This window comes from Manacus vitellinus, unplaced genomic scaffold (assembly GCF_001715985.3).
Source record: "Manacus vitellinus isolate BGI_N305 unplaced genomic scaffold, ASM171598v3 scaffold_14_pilon, whole genome shotgun sequence".
NCBI classification, from domain to species: Eukaryota; Metazoa; Chordata; class Aves; order Passeriformes; family Pipridae; genus Manacus; species Manacus vitellinus.
In genome coordinates this window covers 15,628,447-15,649,843 of record NW_021939063.1, presented here as the reverse complement: position 1 = coordinate 15,649,843, position 21,397 = coordinate 15,628,447, and the positions used below count along the sequence as shown (strand labels likewise).

Here is a 21,397-nt window from a genome sequence, read left to right as displayed (position 1 = left end):
GTTTCCTAGAGCTTTAAAAAAATCCAAAAGCTGCATGAAGTTGCTGGAGGTTTCTTGTGAGTGGCACTATTTGATTAAAACGTCGACTGGTGTATTTTCCGTAGTTGCGCCAAATACCAGGAATCTTCCAGCCTTACGAGACAGGCAAAAAACTGGAGTTCCCACCCTTTTTACGGGAAGTCTGCGAGTGTGGCTGCCTTCTTACCCAGCTCTTTCATTTCTGCAGGAAAGTGTGTCGTTCTGTCATTCAAAGACTTCCTCTCCTGCAGACCAACAGAAATCTCCGAAAACGACGTTTTTCTTTGCGAGAGCCGCTACAACGAGAGCGACAAACAGATGAAGAAATTCAAAGGGCTGAAGAGGTTTTCACTCTCTGCGAAAGTTGTAGATGATGAGATATACTATTTTAGGTAAAAATGTGGGGGGAGTGAGGGGGGTCACCTGGGCACCCTCCTGGGTTGTGGTGGACTGACTCTGCCTGGCAGCTCAGCTCCCCCCCAGCCACTCGCTCGCTTCCCCGCAGTGAATGGGGGAGAGAATCTGAAGGGCCAAAGGAGGAAAAACTCCTGGGTCAAGTTAAAGGCAGTTTGATAAGTGAAACAAAGCTACGTGCACGAACAAAGCAGCAAAATAAGGAATTAATTCCCTGCTTTCCATTGGCAGGCAGATGTTTAGCTGTTTCCTGGAAAGCAGGGCCTCAGCATTTGTGATGGTTGCTTGGAAAGACAAACACCATAGCCCTGATTGTGACCCATCCTCTTCCTTCCCCACAGCTTTAATGCCTGAGCACAATATCCTATGATATGGAATGTCCGTTTTGGTCAGTTTGGCTCCCAGTTGTGTCCCCTCCCAGATTATTGCCCATCCTCAGCCTGCTGAGGGGCAGAGTGGGAAAAGGCAAAGGCCTTTTGTTGGCCTGATGTGCCAACACTGTTCAACAGTAATTACAGTGTGATATGTTATCAACGCTGTCATCTCACAAGTGCAAAACACAGCCCCCTACGGGCTGCTGTGCAGAGAATTAACCCCCTCCCAGCCTGACCCAGGACAGAAATAGAAGTTACAGTTGTAGGAGAGTAGTTTTGACTAATCACAGTCTTGGGAATAAGTCCAGGTAACATCAGTCTTTTCATGGTCTTAATACCACAGGATGTTTTCTTTTTCTTCTCCTGACTTCAGGAAAAGTCATTACATTATTGGATTCATAAATTCTCTTGGATGCTATTAAAATACTTAAGTTCTCATTATGGGTAACAAATAGCTTTCCAGTTGGTGAATATTCATATTGATAAAAATATTAAATTCTAAGATAAGTAAAATGAAGAATCTGAGGAAGGTGTGATGTTAACTGCCTTCTGTTGCTGAAATTAAGTACTTGCTGCATTGAAATCCACTTCTAACTCATAGAAAAAATAAAATAAATCCTTCTAACTAGTGACTGAAATAAAACACCATAGACACAGAGTGATTTCTGCTCAGGGATCTGAAAGGAAGCACAGGCACATCTCAAGTTACCATTATTTCCATTTTGTTCAATGATAAATGAAGAAAAGTTGGTTTTCTCCTCAAAAATATGTGCTTTCTCCTGTGAAGTCTGAGTTTGTTCTCAGCTGCTTTTTTGTCTTCTTCCTCCACCTTCCAGAAAACCCATAGTTCCTCAGAAGGAACCATCTCCTCTACTGGAAAAGAAGATTCAGCAGCTGGAAGCAAAATTTGCTGAGTTGGAAGGAGGTGATGAGGACATGGAAGAGATGGGAGAAGAGGAAGGTGATATGACTGAAGCACCTTCCATGCCTCAGCTTCAGGCCCCATTAGCCAGTGACTTGGATATAATGCCTTATACTCCTCCACAGGTAAAGATTTTCCTTGAGGAAACTTTAAACCTTTATATTCCACATTTTTTCCCAATCCAAATGAAGAAAGAGACAGAAACATTTTGTCATATACACAGAATGGATTCATACTTTGGTTTATGAGCTACAGAATAGATTACACAGAACAGCTTTGGTATATCCCATATGATATCCAGGTGATAATATTGAAATCCATTAAAATATATTTAAAGGCAGTCATTCAGTTGAGGAAAACCTGGGCTATACTTTTATATGACATGTTAATGTTATTTTGAATTAGTAGTTTTTATATGACAGAAGTATCAGGCCTTTATATTAAATATAAAGTTGGAATGTAAGGGTTTCATTGTAATTCTCAATTTACCTAATGCCCATTTTTCAGCTTTTCCTTAAATTTTGAAAAAAGCTAGCATTTTGAGTGTTGTGGTTTTGCTGCATTTTTAGAAAATGCTGTGCATCATCCTCAAATGAAAAAAAAATATCACTTTTTTGGTGTTGAATTGCCATTCTTGCTTGGATAATGGATAGGAAGTCCAAGAGGAATTGTGTGTGGTTGTACACCACTCGAATGCATCATTACTGCTGCTTAAACAGGGACTTGTGATTCCCTTCCCTCTCTTGCTGTGTTTCTTACACAAGCCCTGGAATTTGTGTAGTGAGTATTAAAGCAGAGGGGGGACTGCTTTAACTGGAAATTCACCTAAACAATAAAAAATGGATTAAACCCTTTGTCTCACCACACTCCCACATCCAGCATTAAAGAGGTGATGAGATTGACCTGCTGGAGCAGGAGTTTCAGACACTTTTGTAACCAACAATATAGATTTTTTCTGGATTACATTAACTGTGACAACCTCATTGGCAGCAGAAGAATGGATGTGACCCTGGGACAGAAATACCTGTCCTTGGATGAAGTGAAGAAGAGTTGCTGGAAGTTGAAAGCTTTTGCTTGGTTTGAGAGGGATGTTTTGCCATGTGGGCAGACCAGCAAATGCACTTTGCAGTTTTAATGTGCTGAATTTCATAAGCATCATGAAAACTCTTTCTGAGCATTGCAAATAGAAGTGGAATTTTATTTAACAACTGTTAAACCCCAGAACTTTTAAACTTTTTTTTCTTCTGCTAGCAAAGAAACTCTTACAACACCTAAGGATAAGAGGAGTCACAACAAGTGAATATGTGGTATTGTGGGGCTTGACAGAGAGATGGGTGATGCTCTCCTGCTACAGTTTGCTGTGAATTGAGTCAAACCTAAAAAAGAAAAAGATGGGCAGCTTCATTCTTTGCTTTAGCAATATGGCTGAGAAAAGGCATAAAAGGGGGTCCTAGTTCACATCTTCTTTTAACACATCTGAAAGTGAATGTGCAGGTGTCTGACTCAAGTGGGAAGGACTCTGTTCATTTAAAAATGGGTGCATTGGAGATGTAAAAGAACAGAGAATACAAGAACAAAATTTGGAATTCTTGTGGTTTCTCAAAGTCCTGTTTGCCCCTCCAGACTGATGGGGAGGCTTTTATATTAAATTACTGTTACAGGAACTGCTGCAAGCAATATAAAAGCTAAAACAGCTGATAAACTCATAGCTCTCTATTTGCAGATGTATAAGAGGCCAAATACATGATTAGATTTCCCTATTTTTGGTTTGAGAACTTTCCATCTGCCCATGTGGGCTTATCTGAGAAGCCAGGATGGAATTGTATGTGCCCTGTGTGTCATCCCAGAACCTGCATGGAGTTTTCTTCACTTCCCCCAGACAAGTGCTGTCTTTAGGTTCAGAATGAAACCTTGAAGGGTGCATTGCTATTTCAAAGTTAATACAGTGAAGTTTGGAATCACACACAAGTGGGCCTCAGTTTATCCAGTGCCTGGCTTAAATTGATGAGCAAGACTTGTTAAGCATCTTGGTATCACTTTGAAACTTTGTTTTTGGCTGAGAGAAGAGTTGAAGTGTGGGGACAAAGTGACAGGTAGGAGTAGTAACATGGTCACAATTTCAGGAGAGGAAGAAAACAGTTGAGTATATTTTTTTTTAATTTTTTTTCCCCCACCAGATGTTTGGAAACAATTACACTTTTCAAGATGTGACAGATTTGTATATTTGGGGTATGAGAAAGGCCTTCTGAGGGGTTTTGATACGATGATATGTTTATGGGCCTTATCAGTCAGATTGTGGGTGAATTATGGTCTCCTGTGACAAATAAAGGTGGAAAGAGCCTTCAAAAAGGGGGTTCCACCTGTGGTATCTCAGTGGTTGTCAGAGTAGGTTAATTTTTTTGAGGGCTGAAAACATCAAAGAGCTCTCACCAGGAACATCTATGGTGGGAAAAGCAAAGGAGCATTATTTTTGTTACCCATCAATATAAGAATATGATGTGAACCTGTTGTGTAGGTAAATGGTGATCAGCAAAGCTGGGCTCTGGGTTTTTCAGGGAGAAATGGCTCTTTATGTAATGATGTAATGAGAGGTAAACACTTGAGAGAAAGGAAAGTCTGGCAGGAAAATTAAGGAACATTTATAAGATGGAACCAGGGAGAGCAGGGATTGCAGAGGCCAAGGAGGAAGTGGGGAAGCACTTTCCTAAAATATGCAATGGCAAATAAAATGTTTTACCTTGTGTTGGCAACGCCTCTGAACAGCAAAATGGATGAAATCTGTGACATAAAACAATTACCTTTGTTCTCTTCTGGCCTTCTCTCTTGTACTCTTGTGGTCATAACTGCTTTTTCTCACAGTCCACTCCCAAGTCTGTTAAGGGCGGCACCAAGAAGGAGGGATCCAAAAGGAAGATCAACATGAGTGGGTACATCTTATTTAGCAGCGAGATGAGAGCTGTGATTAAAGCTCAGCACCCAGACTACTCCTTTGGAGAGCTCAGCAGGCTTGTAGGAACTGAATGGAGAAACTTGGAAGCAACAAAGAAAGCGGAATATGAAGGTAAATAAAACCTGAGATCCTAAACTCTTTTCTGCCTTTTTTTACTTTCTCAGCACGTTCGTTACTGTTGTTCAGGTGACAGGTTTAATGAAAGCAAGTGTTTATGTTTGTGTTCTGGACTCACCTTAAAGAGAAGTTCATGTGGAGAGGTGACTGAAGAGGAGGAAAGAGCATGTTTAAGTTATGTAGAGCCCAGCTGATAATGTGTCTTTGCCACAAATAACCAAATTAACAGAGACCAAGAGAATGGGGGCAAATTAGGGACATGAAGCCCCTGAGCTGGAAGTCAGTTGGAAAAATGTTTTGTGAAAGTTTCCTTAAACAAGGACCAGGGGGAATTTTGGACAAGAAGCTCTTGAGAGCTGTAGCAGCAGGTAAGAGAGACTTACAGTGGAACGGGAAAAAGTTCATTATTCGCAGTACTTAGAGTCCTGAGAGGCTTTGGTAGTGTGAAATCAAGGATACAAATCTGTTATTATGCTGTAAATATGACCTATTGTTCAGTCACAGTATTAATCAACTGTTGTAACTGATTTTGTTGAGATATTTCATATCCTGAAGTAAGCCTAGGAATATTTCATAGTCATGAGATATTTCAGACTGATCTTTTGTCCCTCTCCTCCCTTATTTTCCTCAATTCCTTCCCTCCTTTCCTTCCCTCCCCGCTTTCCTTTCTTCTCTTCCCTCCTTTGCTTCCTGCCCTCCTTTCCTTCCATTCCTTCCCTCCCTTCTGACAGTGGTCATTGTGTTTCAACTTGACTAGAATAAAATAGAGTTTAACAGCAGGCCCTTTCCAAGCCAAATACATTGGCTTAACATCCATAGTTATCTCCCAGTTAATACTGTGTCTACCCTATATTAACAATATTAACTATTGTATTGATGCAGTTTTATTGGAAGAAAATGCTACTTTGGATAGGAACATTTCAACACCCTGGAAAGTTATGGCCCTATTAAGTTGTAACTCTTTGAGATTTTGTAGGTTTTCTGCATACTCATAACTTAAAGGCAGCTTTGATCTTCAGGCTGGAAGCTTGCATGCTGTCACTGTCCCCTCTCAGCCACCTCAGTCCTTCCTGAATTTTCTGTAGCACCTCTTTGCAGTTCTGGAGGGTAGCACAGCACCCTTTACTGTGTGCAAGTTTTCTTTCCACATGCTGTGAAGGGAAATGGTAATGCTCTTTCTTTCTGGAAGTACTGGGGCCTTACTTTTTTCTGTAGTCATTTCCTTTTACACCCTTCTAGGTGCACATGGTGTCTTTTTATTGGCAGATCCCTCCTTGCAGCCTTAAGCTCCTTAAGCAGTAGGATGGCTGGCATGTCACTGCTTCCTCACTTAGAGCAGCCTGGGCACTTCTGCAGGAAGACACTGTTTGTCCACTGTGTTAATGATTGTCTATGTGCTTCCATTTTAATCTTCCTTCTCAATTAAAATTTTCCAAAGCTTTTGGGTTTTGAGCTGCAGTTTCCCTGGCTTGGTGTCTGCCCAGAGCTAGACTTACTTTTGTTTGGTTTTGAGGCATTGGGATGGGGTAACAAAGCATCCAGGCTGTGTTTGCTTACCATGTGTGGAAGGAGAGAAACTTCACTCCTTCCATTGTGACGAGTCAAAGTTCACATGCTCTCTGGTGTGGACATGCACCAGGGAGCAGGGAGTAGGCATGGTTTGACACCTCAGTGAAAAAGTGCCTTTCCATTTTCTGGATCCATTTTGTCCCATGAAAATTTCATTTGGTGTTATGTGCAGGGTACTAGTTCATTTTATTAGCAGTAGAAGTGCCTGCATGGCTAAATAAAGTAAAAGACAATAATGCATGGGAGTGAGAGAAAGGCCTGTTTTAAGGAAAAACTCTGTTCAGAGCACTCTCTTGAGATGTGTTGGAAATGTTTGAATGATGTCAAGTCCTGGCCTAAGTGATTTGGGTTTAGTATTGAGTGTTAAGGTGAATGCTCCAGGCCGATCTTTCAGACACCTCCTCCAGTTCCCTTTGGCAATGTTGTTCCATCTGTTAGTTCCATGTCATTCAGGGCAAGGTGAAATTTAAGTGCTGTCCTAGGGCAGGTCCTTCTTCAAACCTGAGCACTCTGAAGTCTGATAAAGCTGTAATTTCTCATTCATCAGAGTGTCTCCAGAACTTTTACTTTTGTCTGACCATTTTTTTTTGGCTGGCCAGGAGTAGGTGAGAGTCAGAACAACTGCTTCATCTTTTCCCCAAACACTTTCTCCGCTCTGGAGAGGATTGTCTCATTGTTCTACTTCAGGATCTACCTTTAAACCTCTTGTGTATTTTGTGCTCAATCACATCTAAGTTGCCTGCAGTAAATGTAGGGGTTTCTCTGCGTCGTCATCTCTCCCTGAAACGACAGAAGTGGAAAGAGGGAGGGAAATGCCTTTGGAAATGAAACTGGTCTTGGAGTGTATGGAAGTAGTGCTAGAAGCTGCACAAGCAGGTTCTAGAGGAGGCAAATGGGTGGTAGATGTTCATGTACTAGAGAAAGTGAGTAACATTGGCAGGATGCATAACTTAATCTCCTTGATGAACTTCTTCTTAGCCTTCGTTTGACAGAGGACCTTGATTGCTGTTTTAGTGGCAGTTTCCATCTTTCACCAACTGCAAGAGAACATGTAGCCCTGCCTTCACTGTTGTTAAAAAGTGCTGGAGCTGTTCCCTGCGTCCATTATCCTTGGTTGTTGTTCCTCATTGTGCCAGACAGACACAACGTTCAGAGTAAACAAATCAGGAACTTGCATGTCCCCAAAGCACCTGGAGTGGGCATTCAGTATATCTCCTTTTTTTGTTGGCTTGGGTTTTGTTTTTTTTTTTTCTTTCTTCTTCCCGTGACCCTTTGCCCTTCCCTTAATATCAAATTGTCCTCTGGTCAGATTACCCTGCAGTAGATCTTTTGTTCTTGCAGTCACAGTGAGAAACTTGATTGAGATAATGACCAGATTCACCGTACAAAGGACACACATGACCTCCAGTGAGCAGCACAATGTGAGTTAGACATCTTCAGCCAAAAAAAAAATAGCTCAAAGGGGACCAAATGGGGAAAATGACAGAAAGAGGCACAGAAAAATATTTTTGGTTTATCAAACTGCTGCTTGTTATGTTCCAAACTCTAAGGACCAATCTACACTAGGGAAACTTTACAAATGCTCCCCCATTTTGCCACCACCTTTCAACTGGATCAGTAGTAAAATATATGGGGAGCCCAGAAATAAACGGGCCACTGGCTGGCACTGCTGTCTGCTGTTTGCATCGTTCTTCAGGGCATGTCTGGCAGACATGGTGCCTCAACTCCCACAGCAGCTGGTGGCAGATCTGTGTGAGAGCTGCTGGCCTTGGCTGCAGCTGGTTGGGCTGAGCCAGTGGTGTCAAAACAGGGAATGTTTTGCCATGTTCTCCTAGTGCGGACCGAGCCTAGTGCTGGACTGCTGCTTCATGTTGGTAACACTGGTGTTATTATCATCAAATTTGTTCTTTTAACTTTTTTTTTTAAATTTTCATTTTATTATTTATTTTAATTATTTTTTTATTTTTTTTTTTAGAAAGAGATAAAACTTTGTGGAATATTTTTCATGAAAGGTTCTCTAAAAGTCTTAGCTGCAGCCACATGAAATCAAATCATAATGCTGTGTAGAAAAGATTCATCTGTTCTACTTTTATATTTGACTAAACTATGCCAGTGTTTTGACTAGTCCTTTTTTTTTTTAATGAACAGATAAATATTTTGAAATTCTGGGTTACAAAACAGAACTGAAAATCTAAAATACTTTTACAGAGCGGGCAGCTAAAGTTGCTGAGCAGCAGGAGAGAGAGCGAGCAGCACAGCAGCAGAATTCCTCCCCCCGGGCAGGCACTCCTGTCGGGGCTCTTATGGGGGTGGTGCCGCCACCAACACCAATGGGAATGCTCAATCAGCAGTTGACACCCGTTGCAGGTAAAACGTAGGAGCTATGACCATTTTTTCCTCATCCACTTTATCAACCCCCTTCATAACTCTGAACACTCTCTTGGGTCACGTTGTTCTTGCGGAAGAACAAAAAAAAAAAGCTCGAAACTCTTCTGTCTTTCTTCATAACGAGCATACCTAGTGCAGGGGTAGCCTGGTATCCAGTGGTACTTGCTCCAGGAGTGAGTGGCCTGTGGAGGATGCAGGGAAGCAGGGTCCCCCTCGTGCAGTGGTCCCGTTCTGTTGGTGTGCAGCCGTGTTTATTCGCTCCGCTCCGCAGAGCTCCCGTTTGGCCCAGGAGGGCCGCGAGCCGGGTAGTCTTCTAGTGCATGCAGCATCTGTGGCAGTGGTAAAGCAGGAGGGGGAATTACTGGGGGTTTTCCTGGCAGGAAGGTTGAGAGGCCAGCAGAATGTAACTCAGATTTTTGAATCCAAGCAAAAGCTTCACAGAATTGCCTGTTAGGCACTGGTAAGCAGAGCAGACCAGGATCTAGAGCCGTTGTTGCAGAAACAAAGACAAAATGCCAACATTGCCGGTTTTATCAGGTTATTTTTCAGAATAGAACTGGGCTTGGAGAACTCTTCCACGAGGTCCCTGTTGCTGGGTGTTGTGCTCGTTACCAGTTGTAATCCGGCTTGATTTCATAGGGAGTATGCTCGGAGTAAGTATTTTCAGGATCAGATCTGAAGACAATGTAGTCCACCGAAGATTCTTGTGTGGAAATCAGCCATACATGGGTGAGAAAATTAATTAGGTGTGACCTGATAGGTTGTTTCCCTTCCCCAATTTCTATTTAAAATAAATCACTTCAGTCAAGGTCAAAATAGTGCCAAGTAGGTAAAAATGGGTATTTGGGGGTTTTTTTGGTTTGAGTTTGGGGGTCTTTTTAACTTTCCCTTAAGACATTCCAATTATTCCATTATTCTTTTGTCATTTTTCTTTTTCTTTCTCATCTCACAGGCTGTGGCCATATTTCGAGCTGACAGCCTGAAGCGTTTTTCATCATGGTCTCTAAATCCCTTTTCAGTAAATAGGCTGCATGGTTGTTTTAACTGAAGGCACATTCCTTAGTTGGTTCATGATCTCCAGGTTACAAAGCATTTATTTACACTGATTTGCATTTTTCTTTTGGCTTTTTTTCCACTATGTTCTTGATAATTTTCCTCTGAACTGTTTGCAGCTGGTGTATGTTTGTGTGTGTGTACTGTGCATATAATAAGAAAAAGAAAAAAAAAAAAAGGAGTTCCCCAGTGCTGATCTCTTTAGTGAGTAACTTACTTCAGTCTAGAATATGTAGAAATGTCATCCTCTTGTGGTTATGTTTTCTTGGTTTGGTTCTTGGGTTTTTTGGCATTGAGTTTTCAGAGGCAGGTGTTGATGGGCAGTAATACTTGCTATTACCACTTCCTTAAAACTTTCCCAAAAATGTGCATTCTGCAAACTACACACCTTACTTCCTGTAGCAGCCTCCTCAAGAGCAAACCTGCATTTCAGACCATCATCTTATTCAAGCAGTTACACATTCAAGTCTCTTCCCTTTGGCACTGGGAAATACTTCCTTAAAGTAGATGGTCGAGTGGATCTTTTTAAACTCTTTTCTATTTTTGTGGCCCATTTGAAATACACAGTCTTTCATCTTTTGATTTCCACAAGTCTTACTTAGAAGTATCTTGTTCTGTTGGGACTTCTTTGACATCCTCCTCCATCATTTGATTGCTTTTCTCTAGTGCAGAGAACTTCTCCATCACAGAAGTTCCCAGAACTTCTTTATAGCCCACAGGTCCAAGATATCTGGATGCCTTCTGAGATGTGTTTCTCTTGGCACACAGCGCTTTAATGTCTTGTAAATTTAGGTACCACAGAAGTTTACTTAAATCTTACATTGTTATAGTAAAAAATGGGAGAACAGGTAATTTCAAAGACATAAATCACACTTGTGGGAGCTGGAAATAGTTTGCCCATGTTTACTAGTTTAAAATGAAAATTTGTAACTCATACATGGGGTAAGAGAGTGGCTGCTCTTACATGGAATGAGCTACAAGAACTGATTTCTCATGGAGGTTTGCTGACAACTTCATTGGCAGAGGCAGTTGTTGAATATTTTAATTGGAAATGTAGAATAAGCTTCCATGATGGATGAATATGGGTTTGATTCCTTGGAGGTTTTTTGGTTTGTTTTGAAGCTTTAAATGTGCATGTAAATGCACTGGGTATGTGTCTGCAGCTCAGAGTGCACTGGAAGTACCAGGCAGTGAAAGCCCTTTATGCCAGGGAGGCTTTTGTTGGTTTTCTTCAACTTTTTCCATTAGAAATATGGGTTTCAATGTTAATAAACAGATATAGACAACGTTACAGATATTTGAAATAGGTACCTAAGGCATATTTAACATGTCAGCCTAGGGAAAATGAAGGTTTGAGGGTGATTAGTTCTTTATTTTCTTGATGTTTTCTCCAGGGTGTAAAGCTTTTGGGATTTAAGGTTTCTCAGCTTTGTAACTTCCAGAGGAAGTGACAAATTTAGTTTATATTTTGGAGCTGCTTGTTCTGTTTCAACCCTGAGCTTGTGACAGCTTTGTTCTCAGTCAGAACTGGTGAGAGTTTTTGGCCAGTCTTATTCCAGGAATTCCTGTTCTGAAAGTTTCTTTTATGAGTTACAAGGAGTGTGGCAAAGACTCAGTGGGTGGTTTCTTGGAACAGACTATAGAATCCTCAGCAAATTTGCATTTCTAAACTTACCTCATCTCTCTAGACCTGCTTCTGTCCTCTGTCATCTTTTCATTGTCTTTCCAATCCCTTTCCTTGCTTACCTGGCAATGCATCTGTTTAAATCACACATTCCAGGGCCTAACAAACATAGAGCAGTGATATTGTGTAGGTTCACCTCATGGATAGCAGCAAATCTGAGCCGAAACCAGAAAAAAAAAATTATCCTCCCTCACATACCGAAAACTAAATTTATGAGCAGCAGCACGAGACAGTCTTCTCAGTGTCATTAATTTTCCTATAAAGACCCCTTGAAAACACGGACAGTGAAATTCTGTGAGGGCTGCAGGTGCTCCTTTTAAGTCCTTTTACTTCAGCTCAGTGCCATGAGTTTAAGTTACTGCAGCCCAGCACACCCAGGTTTCAGATTTGTGTTCCTGTCTTAGTTCACACTGGAGATGGTTTAACAACAATCACCAGTCACTGTACGTGAATGTTGTAGGGCTTTTGTGTGCCAGTTTTGCACATGCACTGCAGAAAAACGTCTGGGGTTTTTGTGTTTGTGGCCTCTGAGCCAGCCCACAGAGCTGGCGAGTCAGTGTTGTGTCTGTAATCTGTATGCAGATGGCAGAGCTTTCCGCTGTATTAAAACTGCTTGCGTTAGTAACATTTAATTGTGGCTGAATTTATTCCTTGTGTTAACATACCTGAGTATTCAGCGTTTGTCGCCCCATGAGAGGACATACAAATACACTAAATACTAATTCATCAGAAGATCAGTGTTGCACATCTACAACTTTTTTTTTTTCTTTTAATTTTTAGTTTGTGTTCTTTTTTTTTTTTTTTTTTGCAAGATACTAATTGTAGTGTGGTCTTGCTGTACTAAAGGTGCTTTTTTGTGTGTGTGTGTGTGTGTGTGTGTGTGTACGTGTGTGTGGATAGTGCATGTCATACTGTGTAGGTCATACTGCATGTTATTGATGCATGTTTGAAATTTGTTGTGTCCTTCAAGGCATGATAAGTGGCTATCCACCGGTGCTGCCACCTTTGCAGGGCCCAGTTGATGGCATTGTTAGCATGGGCAGCATGCAGCCACTTCACCCAGGGGTGCCCCCACCCCACCAACTTCCGCCAGGTATGCCAGGCATCCCAGGCATCCCACCACCCGGTAAGAACCTCATCCTCATTCTGCTCCTTATGTCATTGTCATGTACTTGCCGTTTAACCAGTTCTTACAGGAGTTCTCTGCAGCTTGTCTTGGCAGGTTTGTCCAGCTGCAGCACACACTGCTGAAAATGAGGTGTGTGCACAACGCTGGCAGAACAGCATGTCCAGTGAACCCTCTGGGAAAGGTTACTGGGGAAACATGGGGCTGCTCCAGCAGGAGTTTTGCTTCAGCCCAAAAAAACTTGATGATTGTGCTTGAGTTTATCAGAAGTGTGAAAAGCTGGAATGGGCCTATCACACCCTTATGTCATTTGAATGCATCCTTCCATTCCTTCTTTTCTTATCTAAAGGGGGCTTACAAATTAAATGTATTGCTCTCATGTGTTAATGTCAAACTGCACTGAAATGAACCTGGTCACCTAAGACCCCTTGGCCACCGGGGCACCGATGTGTTATTGTAAAACACTGTTCAGATTAAACCTTGCTGACAGAACAGTGACTAGAGACAGGTGGGGACAATGTGAATTCAGTATTCTGTGTGGCCATATTTCAAATTGATTTTTGAGAGCATTTCTACTACACCTGTGCTATTTTTTTTGCCACACTTTTGATGAAAAGTGAGGCTGAATGAAACAAACGTTTTTCTGGTGTTAATGCCATTAACATGTCCTCATTATGGGGGAAAAATATTATCTGCCCTCTGATCCTGTTTCCTGATGATTCTCTCAGCTTTTACCTCTGATAACTCATGTGCCTGTGTAAAACATGTGCATCCCTATGTTCACCTGTTAAACGAGCTGTGGACAAAATGGTCTCATTTGCCTCCCCCTATCCCCTTGCAACTATATTTATCAGAAGCTCTGTTAAGGCATTTATCTGTATGCAAATTATTTGGGTTGGGTTTTTTTTCCGTTTGTTTGCTTGCTTGGTATTTTTTAAACCCATCAGTATTACATGTACAGCTTGGCTGGAGTTATAATTCCCCACCGTGTCACGGAGAGGGAGCAGGACAACAGCTGGGTCTGGGAGCCTTCCCTGACATTTAGCACACATCAGCCACTACAACTGTGTGGGAGGTGAATCCAGGACAATGCATCTCTCTGAAGGGTTTTTTCCCACTGTAGCAGGCTGTGTGGATGGTGTTTAAAACCGAGAGGATATGGATTAGGGAAAACATAATGCCTGGGAATGGAGGACCACACATGAAGTAGTGCTAAATTGGGCAGGGTGGGCTAAGGGTGACTCCATGCTCAGATGCTGGGAGGGTGAGGGTGCCCTCCTCTAGACCTCTTCCAGTCTGTGCCATATTCCACAACTTGTGTTACCAATGTTTTTCCCAACTTCTGATGTGCTCTTGGTACAGATACATTTAAAATGGGGGCTGTGATCAAATGGAAAATACATTTGAAATATGCTTGATTGTGCAAAATGCAGTGGCATGTCCTTCGATCACTGATACAGAAATCATGCATTTAATTAATGTAAATGAAACCATCAGGAAGAGCACAGTTAGTTTGGAGCTTTTCTAATTAACGAATATGAGAAGTGGCACAAGCAGAAAGAAAAGCAGCAGCACACATAACTTTCATTTTTTTCAGACCAAAGCATCTATATGTAAGATATCAGGAACTGCATGACTCATGTAGATCTGTACATTTTTGTGTGTAAGACAGGGGTGTGCTGCACTCTGTGCAGTAGGGAAAAGTCTCAATATGATTGAGAGAAACAAACACCTTTTATTTTTTTTACATTTATTTCAAATGTTTATCAGTCTAGAAATGTGTAAAACTGTTGAAGCTTAACCTACAAGTTGTGTTTTATATCACTGAGATTTAACAGAATTTGTGCAGTGGCTTGCATTTTATCCTGCTGTGAACTTATTTTGTAAAACTGAACACAAGGAAATATTAAATATTGCTAAGCAGATCAGCGTTTCCTTTCTTAAAGGATTACAGGAAGATCCTGTCAAGCCAAAGCCATATATTATAGATGAAAAGATTTAGTCAGGCAATTGCTAAGTAACGTGAAAAACCTGAAAAGCAAAAACTATTTGCTTTGCATTTCTCTAATTTAAGTAATTCAGCAGGCCACTTATCAGTGTTTGGTAGTTGTCACACTAGTTTGGGTTTTTTTCATTCAGAAACTTATGAAGTTTTTTACTAGGGGAGAGGGGGGGTATTTGAATGTTGTACATCTGCCTAAAATAACTGTGAGCAGTGATATCAAAGTATAAATTCTTACTGTAGAAGACCAAAGAGGTATTTGTCACTACTCTGAAATAAGACTAATTATTTTATATTTTGGAATATAGGTGTTATAGGCCAAAATGTGTCCCCCATGGTAGGCACTCCAGCACCAGGAGCAAGTCCATTTGGACAGCAGGTGAGTCATTTCTGCATTATTTGTGAGGCTCCAAGGCTCTGAGTTAGCATTTGAACAATCCCAGTTAAGACACGTAGGGATGCACCTGGGCTGTATCCCAGGGAGAACAGAGATGAAATGCACACTGATGTATTTAAACCAGTAAATATTTTACTCTGAGTGTATGTCTGTGTTTGATTGTTGAGTTGTTATTACACTAAGGAGGTTTGTCTGGGTATGAGGTAACTTCTACAGTATAATCAAGGCAATGTTTTGTTTTGCTTTCCTTCTACTAAACTAAATCAAGTAATTTCCACACAGTGTTAAACTGCTGGTAATTTAGGCTTTGCATGTTTTGGTGATGCACAGAAGGTGCTGTCCACTTTCTGAGCTGTTGAGCAGTGGGTAAAAACTTGTTTTAAATTTGTTTGCTCCTATATTTCACAAACTGATGAAGCAGCCGTTCATTGGCGGTTCAGAATCTATTCATTTGGGTAACAGTGATGAGCAGATGTTCCTTCTCAGTGATTAATACAGGGGAACTGTTCAGCACAGTTCCAAATTTATTGACTATTTTTTTCCCTGATAAAGGGAAATGTGATTTTGGCTAAGTTAGTTATTCAGAGGCACTGGCAGAGGCTGCCCAGAGAAGCTGTGGATGCCCCATCCCTGGAAGTGTCCAAGGCCAGGCTGGATGGGGCTCTGAGCAACCTGGTCTAGTGGAAGGTGTCCCTGCCCATGGCAGGGGGTTGGAACCAGATAATCTTTAATGTCCCTTCCAACCCAAACCATTCTATGAGTCCATGAAAACCAGAAGTTGAGAGAGTAGGTAGTGAAGTGTTTATGTCATGACACTGAGTTATCCCAGACCACAGGATATCTGTGCTAAGAGTTCTCAGTATTACCACTTAACCACAGTGGTGGGAATTCTTCTTCTCTCTGACTGGGATTTTTTTTCTGCCTGGGATTTTTGCCTGACAGTGATTCTGTGGAAGTATCCCAGTCTTCCAAGGATCAGCATCAGTTTGGATTAGATATTTCAGAGTTAAACACTGCACTTCACAGACCACATGGTTTCTGATCAAATTGGAGAGAACATGAAATGAAATAAAAAGGAGGCAAAAGATGAAGTTAAGGTTATTAGGAGAGAAAAGAAATGGTGATGATAATCAGAGTATGTTTACATAGATCAGAAATATGAACAAAGTCTGTTCAATATGAATATGGTCAGTTTGCACTTCCCCTCTCTGGCTGGGGGTCACTGCCATGCACAAAGTGGGCGTCTCCAGGGACATTTTCTTGGGCCTTTGCACGTCACCTTATCTGAGACTCCACTGTGTGAGGATGACCCTGAAATCAGGATGTTCCCTGCAGTGCCCCCAGCTGTGACCTCTCCATGGCTTTGTCGTTGCAGATAGGAATCCTTGGCCCCCCAGGCCAGCAGGCCCCCCCTCCGTACCCCGGGCAGAGCCCGGCGGCCCCGCCGGTCATGCAGCAGCCCACGACCCCCATGTTCGTCTCCCCTCCACCAAAGACACAGAGGCTCCTCCATTCCGAAGCCTACCTGAAATACATTGAGGGCCTTAGTGCTGAGTCCAACAGCATCAGCAAGTGGGACCAGACCCTGGCAGGTAAGGCCTTGCACACAGTGCAGTGTTCCCACCAAAACACGCTTCTTTGTGACCAATAATTTTGCTTTTGTGGAAAATGCTCAATAAATCTGCTGTTTACTTAATAAAATATACACATTCCTAAAGACAAATCAGCAGACTGAGAATATGTATGTCATCCACAGGCTAATTCCATCGGTGTTGTATAAACCTAAGAATCCATTGTATGGGCTCAAGCACTAAGAGCAAAAGCTATGCTGCAGAGTCAGTTGCCTTTTTCTAGAAAAGCCGTAGCGAGTATCAAATCCAGTGGATAACAGAACCATTTCTTGACTTCCCAGCACGAAGACGAGACGTCCACTTGTCCAAGGAGCAGGAGAGCCGGCTCCCTTCCCACTGGCTGAAGAGCAAAGGGGCTCACACCACCATGGCCGATGCCTTGTGGCGCCTGCGAGACTTGATGCTGCGGGACACCCTCAACATCCGCCAGGCCTACAACATCGAGCACGTGTAGGCACAGCAGGGCTGCCCTCCTGGCACCACGGAGCTCTGTGGGACAATAGCTGGGTTAGTTACTGGGTGGGAAGAGATAACCAACAATAATTTGTATTGCATTTTACTGTACATTGCAAGACCATTTTTATATAAGGACACTTTTAATAAGCATATTTCACTTTTTGTTATATTAAGTTGACTTTATCAAATACACAGATTTTTGCATATTGTTTCCTTTGTTTGAAAGGCGATTTCATAATTGGTTAAGTGTAGTCAAGGATTCATCTTTCTTATACTTTATTGCTGAGAATCTGATGCCATTGTTTTTATATAAAAACAAAAAAAGGAAAACAAAGTATTTACAGATTGATACAGTGGAATGTGAATTAGTCATAGTTTACATCTTAGAAGAATGTGTGTACCTGTGCTTGTGTGTGCTTGCCACTTCCAGCAGAACTCTCGCTCGGATGTGAACAGGGAGGATCTCTTAAAGGAAGCTGAAGGTAAGAGGTGCTTTGGCACTAAGGAAAATTGGATTTCAAGTCACCACTGAGGCCGAGTGGGCCCAGCAGCCATGGAAGTGCTCGTGTGGATGGGACAAGGGTGTCTTGACTGCTCATGTTGTCCAGTCCTGTCCAGTTTTAACTGTGTAGCCAAAGCCATTGTGATCCTAAATCAGTAACAGGATGCCTGTGCTGGCATGTCCTTAGAGGGGAAGTGTTTCATCTCCCACGACCTGCGCTGGGGGTTCCGCGGTGCCCCTGACACCGAGCAGTGGGACGGGGAAGCGCCTTCCCTGAGGGATTCTGGCTGCACTGGGAGAGGCAGCACAGAACCTGGAACCAGCTCAGGCCTTGGGGGGTAAGTTAGGGGAGAAAAGCTGAGTTGTTTTGTTAGTGAAGTTACGTGATGTTTTCTTAAATTGACGCGTATTCCGTTCTTGATTGGGCATTGTAAGACGTTTTTGTATGCTTTCTTTAAGTGTATTCATTAACCTTAATGAAAGTTTTGCAATGCAACTTGGAGTGAAATTTGATGCTTAAATTAACTTGAAAGTGAAATACTGCTGTATGGTATGGTATGTGTAAGGTCAGCATACCAAGTGTGTTGGAGAAATAGAGCAATAGAGTACTTGCATTGCAGCCTTCAGAGGGTTTGGGGTTTTTTTCTTTTTTTTTTTTTAAATCTAAGTAAAGTAGGTATCGACTCTTCTTGCCAAATTTCAATGTTGTGGCTGCCTTCTGCTAAAGACTTACCTGTCCTCATAACTAACCAACCTTTTGGACTACAAAGTTATTTTTTTAAAGGTAAATCTTTTCATTTATTTAATTTTATAAAAAGAATTAATACTGTTGGATTGCATTAAGTAACTGGGAAAGCTCTTTGGATTTGAGAAAATAAAAAAAAGGTGGCAGGAACGTGGGCACTGCAACTCAGCCCAAAAGATCTGATTTATTGATACACTTCATTTACTGCTAGAGTTGTTCATCATGTGGAAATGGGCTTTAAAGTCTAGTAGTACAAAACATTTTCCTTTCAGTATATTTGGCAGAAGGTTAACTTTTTCTTCAAATACTGGATATCTTGGGGTTTGTTTTCCTGATGTAATTAATACTGATGAGGGAAGTGACACTTGCAAGTATAAGCTATGATTTAATTTTACTGGCCAATTCTTTTCCCTCTCCTATTGCAATCCTCCAGTCATTGCACAAAAACCCCCCTTTGTAATTACAAATAGGCACTTAAAGACAGTTTAGGTCAGATGTGCAATGGATAGGAAGGAAATGGAGCAAAACAACACAGAGGGAAATGACAGTTTTGAACTCTACAAGTAGCACACCCATGGTACAGAAATATTTACTGGCCTTTGTAAATGACCAATTTTATTTAATAAAGTAGAAGCTGAATAGTCTTAGACCACCCCCATACATACAGTATCATTTTTTAAATGTGTTTAAGTTGCCATAGGTTTTGCAGTTTTTAGCCACAAAGATGGGATGTTGAAGCGAATCAGGCAGCAAATCCTAGTTTTTGAGCATTTGGAACTATCATGGATTGTACTAATACACCACCAGATTCTCCTACTTCTCAGCATTAACAAAAATTACACCAAAGAACCTGGGATGGATTTTAATTAAATTATTGTTTTATTTATTTTCTTTTGAGGACTGGATGGGACTCCCTGTGGAGCCTGTATAACTCAGATGTTTAATTTATCTGAAGGTCAGTGATGAGCAGACGTGCAGCACTGGCTCTCTCCTGCCGAGCAGCTGAATCCCTCCTTTCACTGCTCTTCCTGGCCCGGGAGCAAGAGATTGGAAGTGCAAACAAAACCTGGGTCCTCCCACAAGGCAGTGCAGAGCACTACCACTAAGCCACTGGGCTGGCCCTGATCAATTATTTTAAGCCTTATTTATTTCAAAATCGTATCTCTCTCTATTGGAGGCATTTCAGTTGATTGCAGTGGAATTTAGGATATAATGGCTACAGTCTAGAATTCAAAACCAGCAAAAGAAACTTTTCTCACTCTGGTTTAAAAACAAAAAAAATGAAAGACAACGTCTGTCTGTCTCTTTCTCTCTCTTTGTGGGTGTTTGAACCCCTCATCTGTTTTTCACTGCCGTTCATTGTACTGGGGTAAACAAAACTTTCATATTAAAATAAGAGTATGTGTGGGCAATGGTTGGCTTCTGTGAGAGTGGGAAATAGATTAAACTAGGACCGGTATTTTCATAAACCAGTTGGAGACGACTAATAATTGTTTGTTCTCTTCCTCAGTCCTTCCCTTCCACTAGAAAATTTACTGTTTGTGTAAAAATTCAAAGCGTTGATGTTGGTGACTTTTTTTCAGCATATGTTTTCAGACCTGGTTTATCCATGCTTGGCTTTTCATTAGACCTTGTACTCCTGAAGGCTGAGCTGCTGACCAGGTTTATAACATGTATGTACCATCACTTTGTTTACCTGAGTCTTTTTAATTTGAATAAAAATAGTTTGCAAAGTGTTTTGGATTAACCAGGTTTGAGTGTCTCATTAAGATTTCTGTGGGGATTTTATTTCAATTAATTCTGGCTGTTGCTGATCCAGATTTTATCAAGTCCTTGGTTCATGTGTGCTTGTGTGGGGGTGAAATACCCTTTTTCTGTTGTCCTGTGTATTGTGAGACCTGCCTGTAGGTGATAAGAACAGTGATGTTGAAAATTGAGCTGTGCCATGGACCTTGAACCTTGAAAAAGATGTGATGCATTAGGAACCAGCTGAGTGGAGATGATGAGGTTCAGTCAGTCCCAGATGCCCCCATATTAACTGCTTTGAAAATAAACAGCAAGTCTTAATTTCATACTGGAAGCTGCCTTGGTTCAGGACTGTCTTCTATGTAGCTGTTTAATAGAGGAAATTAGATCAGCAATAATGGAAAAAGCATCTTTTACACAATTAAATTAGAAACAAAGAAATTTTAATACTACAAACTGCACGAAAAAGTAAGTGATAGGAACCTCTCATGGTGTGTCTGACAAAAATTACAAAGAAACCAGAACAGACAGCATTATATTTAATTACCATGCATCCATGTCTTCAAGCTGGGGGATAAATGCTGCCTCTCACACAGGCTGCTGGCTTCATGAAGCTTCCACCCTTCCAAAATTTGCTGTTGCAGTTGCCCAGAGGAGACTAATCCTAATCATCCTCCACATTTGCTCAGTCTGAGATACTAAAGATCAGCAAACGCACTAAACTGGAGTTTCAAAAAGGCCAGGCACTCTGAACATGGAGTCAGGAATGGGATCTGATTCACTGATACCTGGGAAATTTTCTGATTAATAAAATAAACCTCATGTTCCTTTTGCTTACTGCATTTTCCAGCAAGTCTAATTTAACCTTCCTACGAAGAAACAAAATGACAGCTGCTGCAGGGCAGGAGGATCTGGTGATCCTGGATCAAGAGGTTCCCAGTCTTTGTCAGGCCTCGGAGGCATGATGTGATCAGTCATTCCTGTGCCAAGAGGGATTAGAAATCCAGTGGAGGAGCCTGGCCATGCAGATTATCATCTGTTAAAGGAGGCAGCAGGAAAGATGGGAAGAGAAATGGAGGAGAAAGCACAGAATTGCACAGCAATACATGTAACCAGTGAGGCTCAGCTCAGGCTCAGCTGAGCACGGCAAAGCCTTGGACAGAAGGATGGTCAGTCCATGAAGTCTGAGCCACTGCCTCTAGAGGGTGTCCAAATTCAGCTTCCACTGGATGGTTTTTGGGAGGACTACAATTAATCCTCATCCTTGGTGTGAACCATCAATATGCAGTACTGATTTTGGGAA

At 41.6% G+C, this 21,397-nt stretch overlaps 1 protein-coding gene across 8 annotated transcripts in view; it reads left to right on the top strand.

Annotated features, from left to right (window-relative positions):
• The window catches only part of PBRM1 (polybromo 1), a 55,795-nt gene extending 35,700 nt beyond the window's left edge, over positions 1-20,095 (top strand). For 3 of the 8 annotated variants that reach the window (XM_008923288.4, XM_018068568.3, XM_008923297.3), the window contains 7 exons: positions 227-410; positions 1,643-1,853; positions 4,588-4,789; positions 12,460-12,615; positions 14,926-14,996; positions 16,390-16,606; positions 16,927-20,095. In XM_008923288.4, the coding sequence (XP_008921536.2) occupies positions 227-410; positions 1,643-1,853; positions 4,588-4,789; positions 12,460-12,615; positions 14,926-14,996; positions 16,390-16,606; positions 16,927-17,099 (1,214 nt within the window). In that variant the 3' untranslated portion in view covers positions 17,100-20,095. Of the gene's footprint in view, positions 1-226; positions 411-1,642; positions 1,854-4,587; positions 4,790-7,688; positions 7,745-8,572; positions 8,732-12,459; positions 12,616-14,925; positions 14,997-16,389; positions 16,607-16,926 lie in introns of those variants that run through there. The other 5 variants (XM_029958213.1, XM_029958215.1, XM_008923304.3 and 2 more) reach the window with 3 other exon arrangements.
• Positions 20,096-21,397: the final 1,302 nt, after the last annotated feature.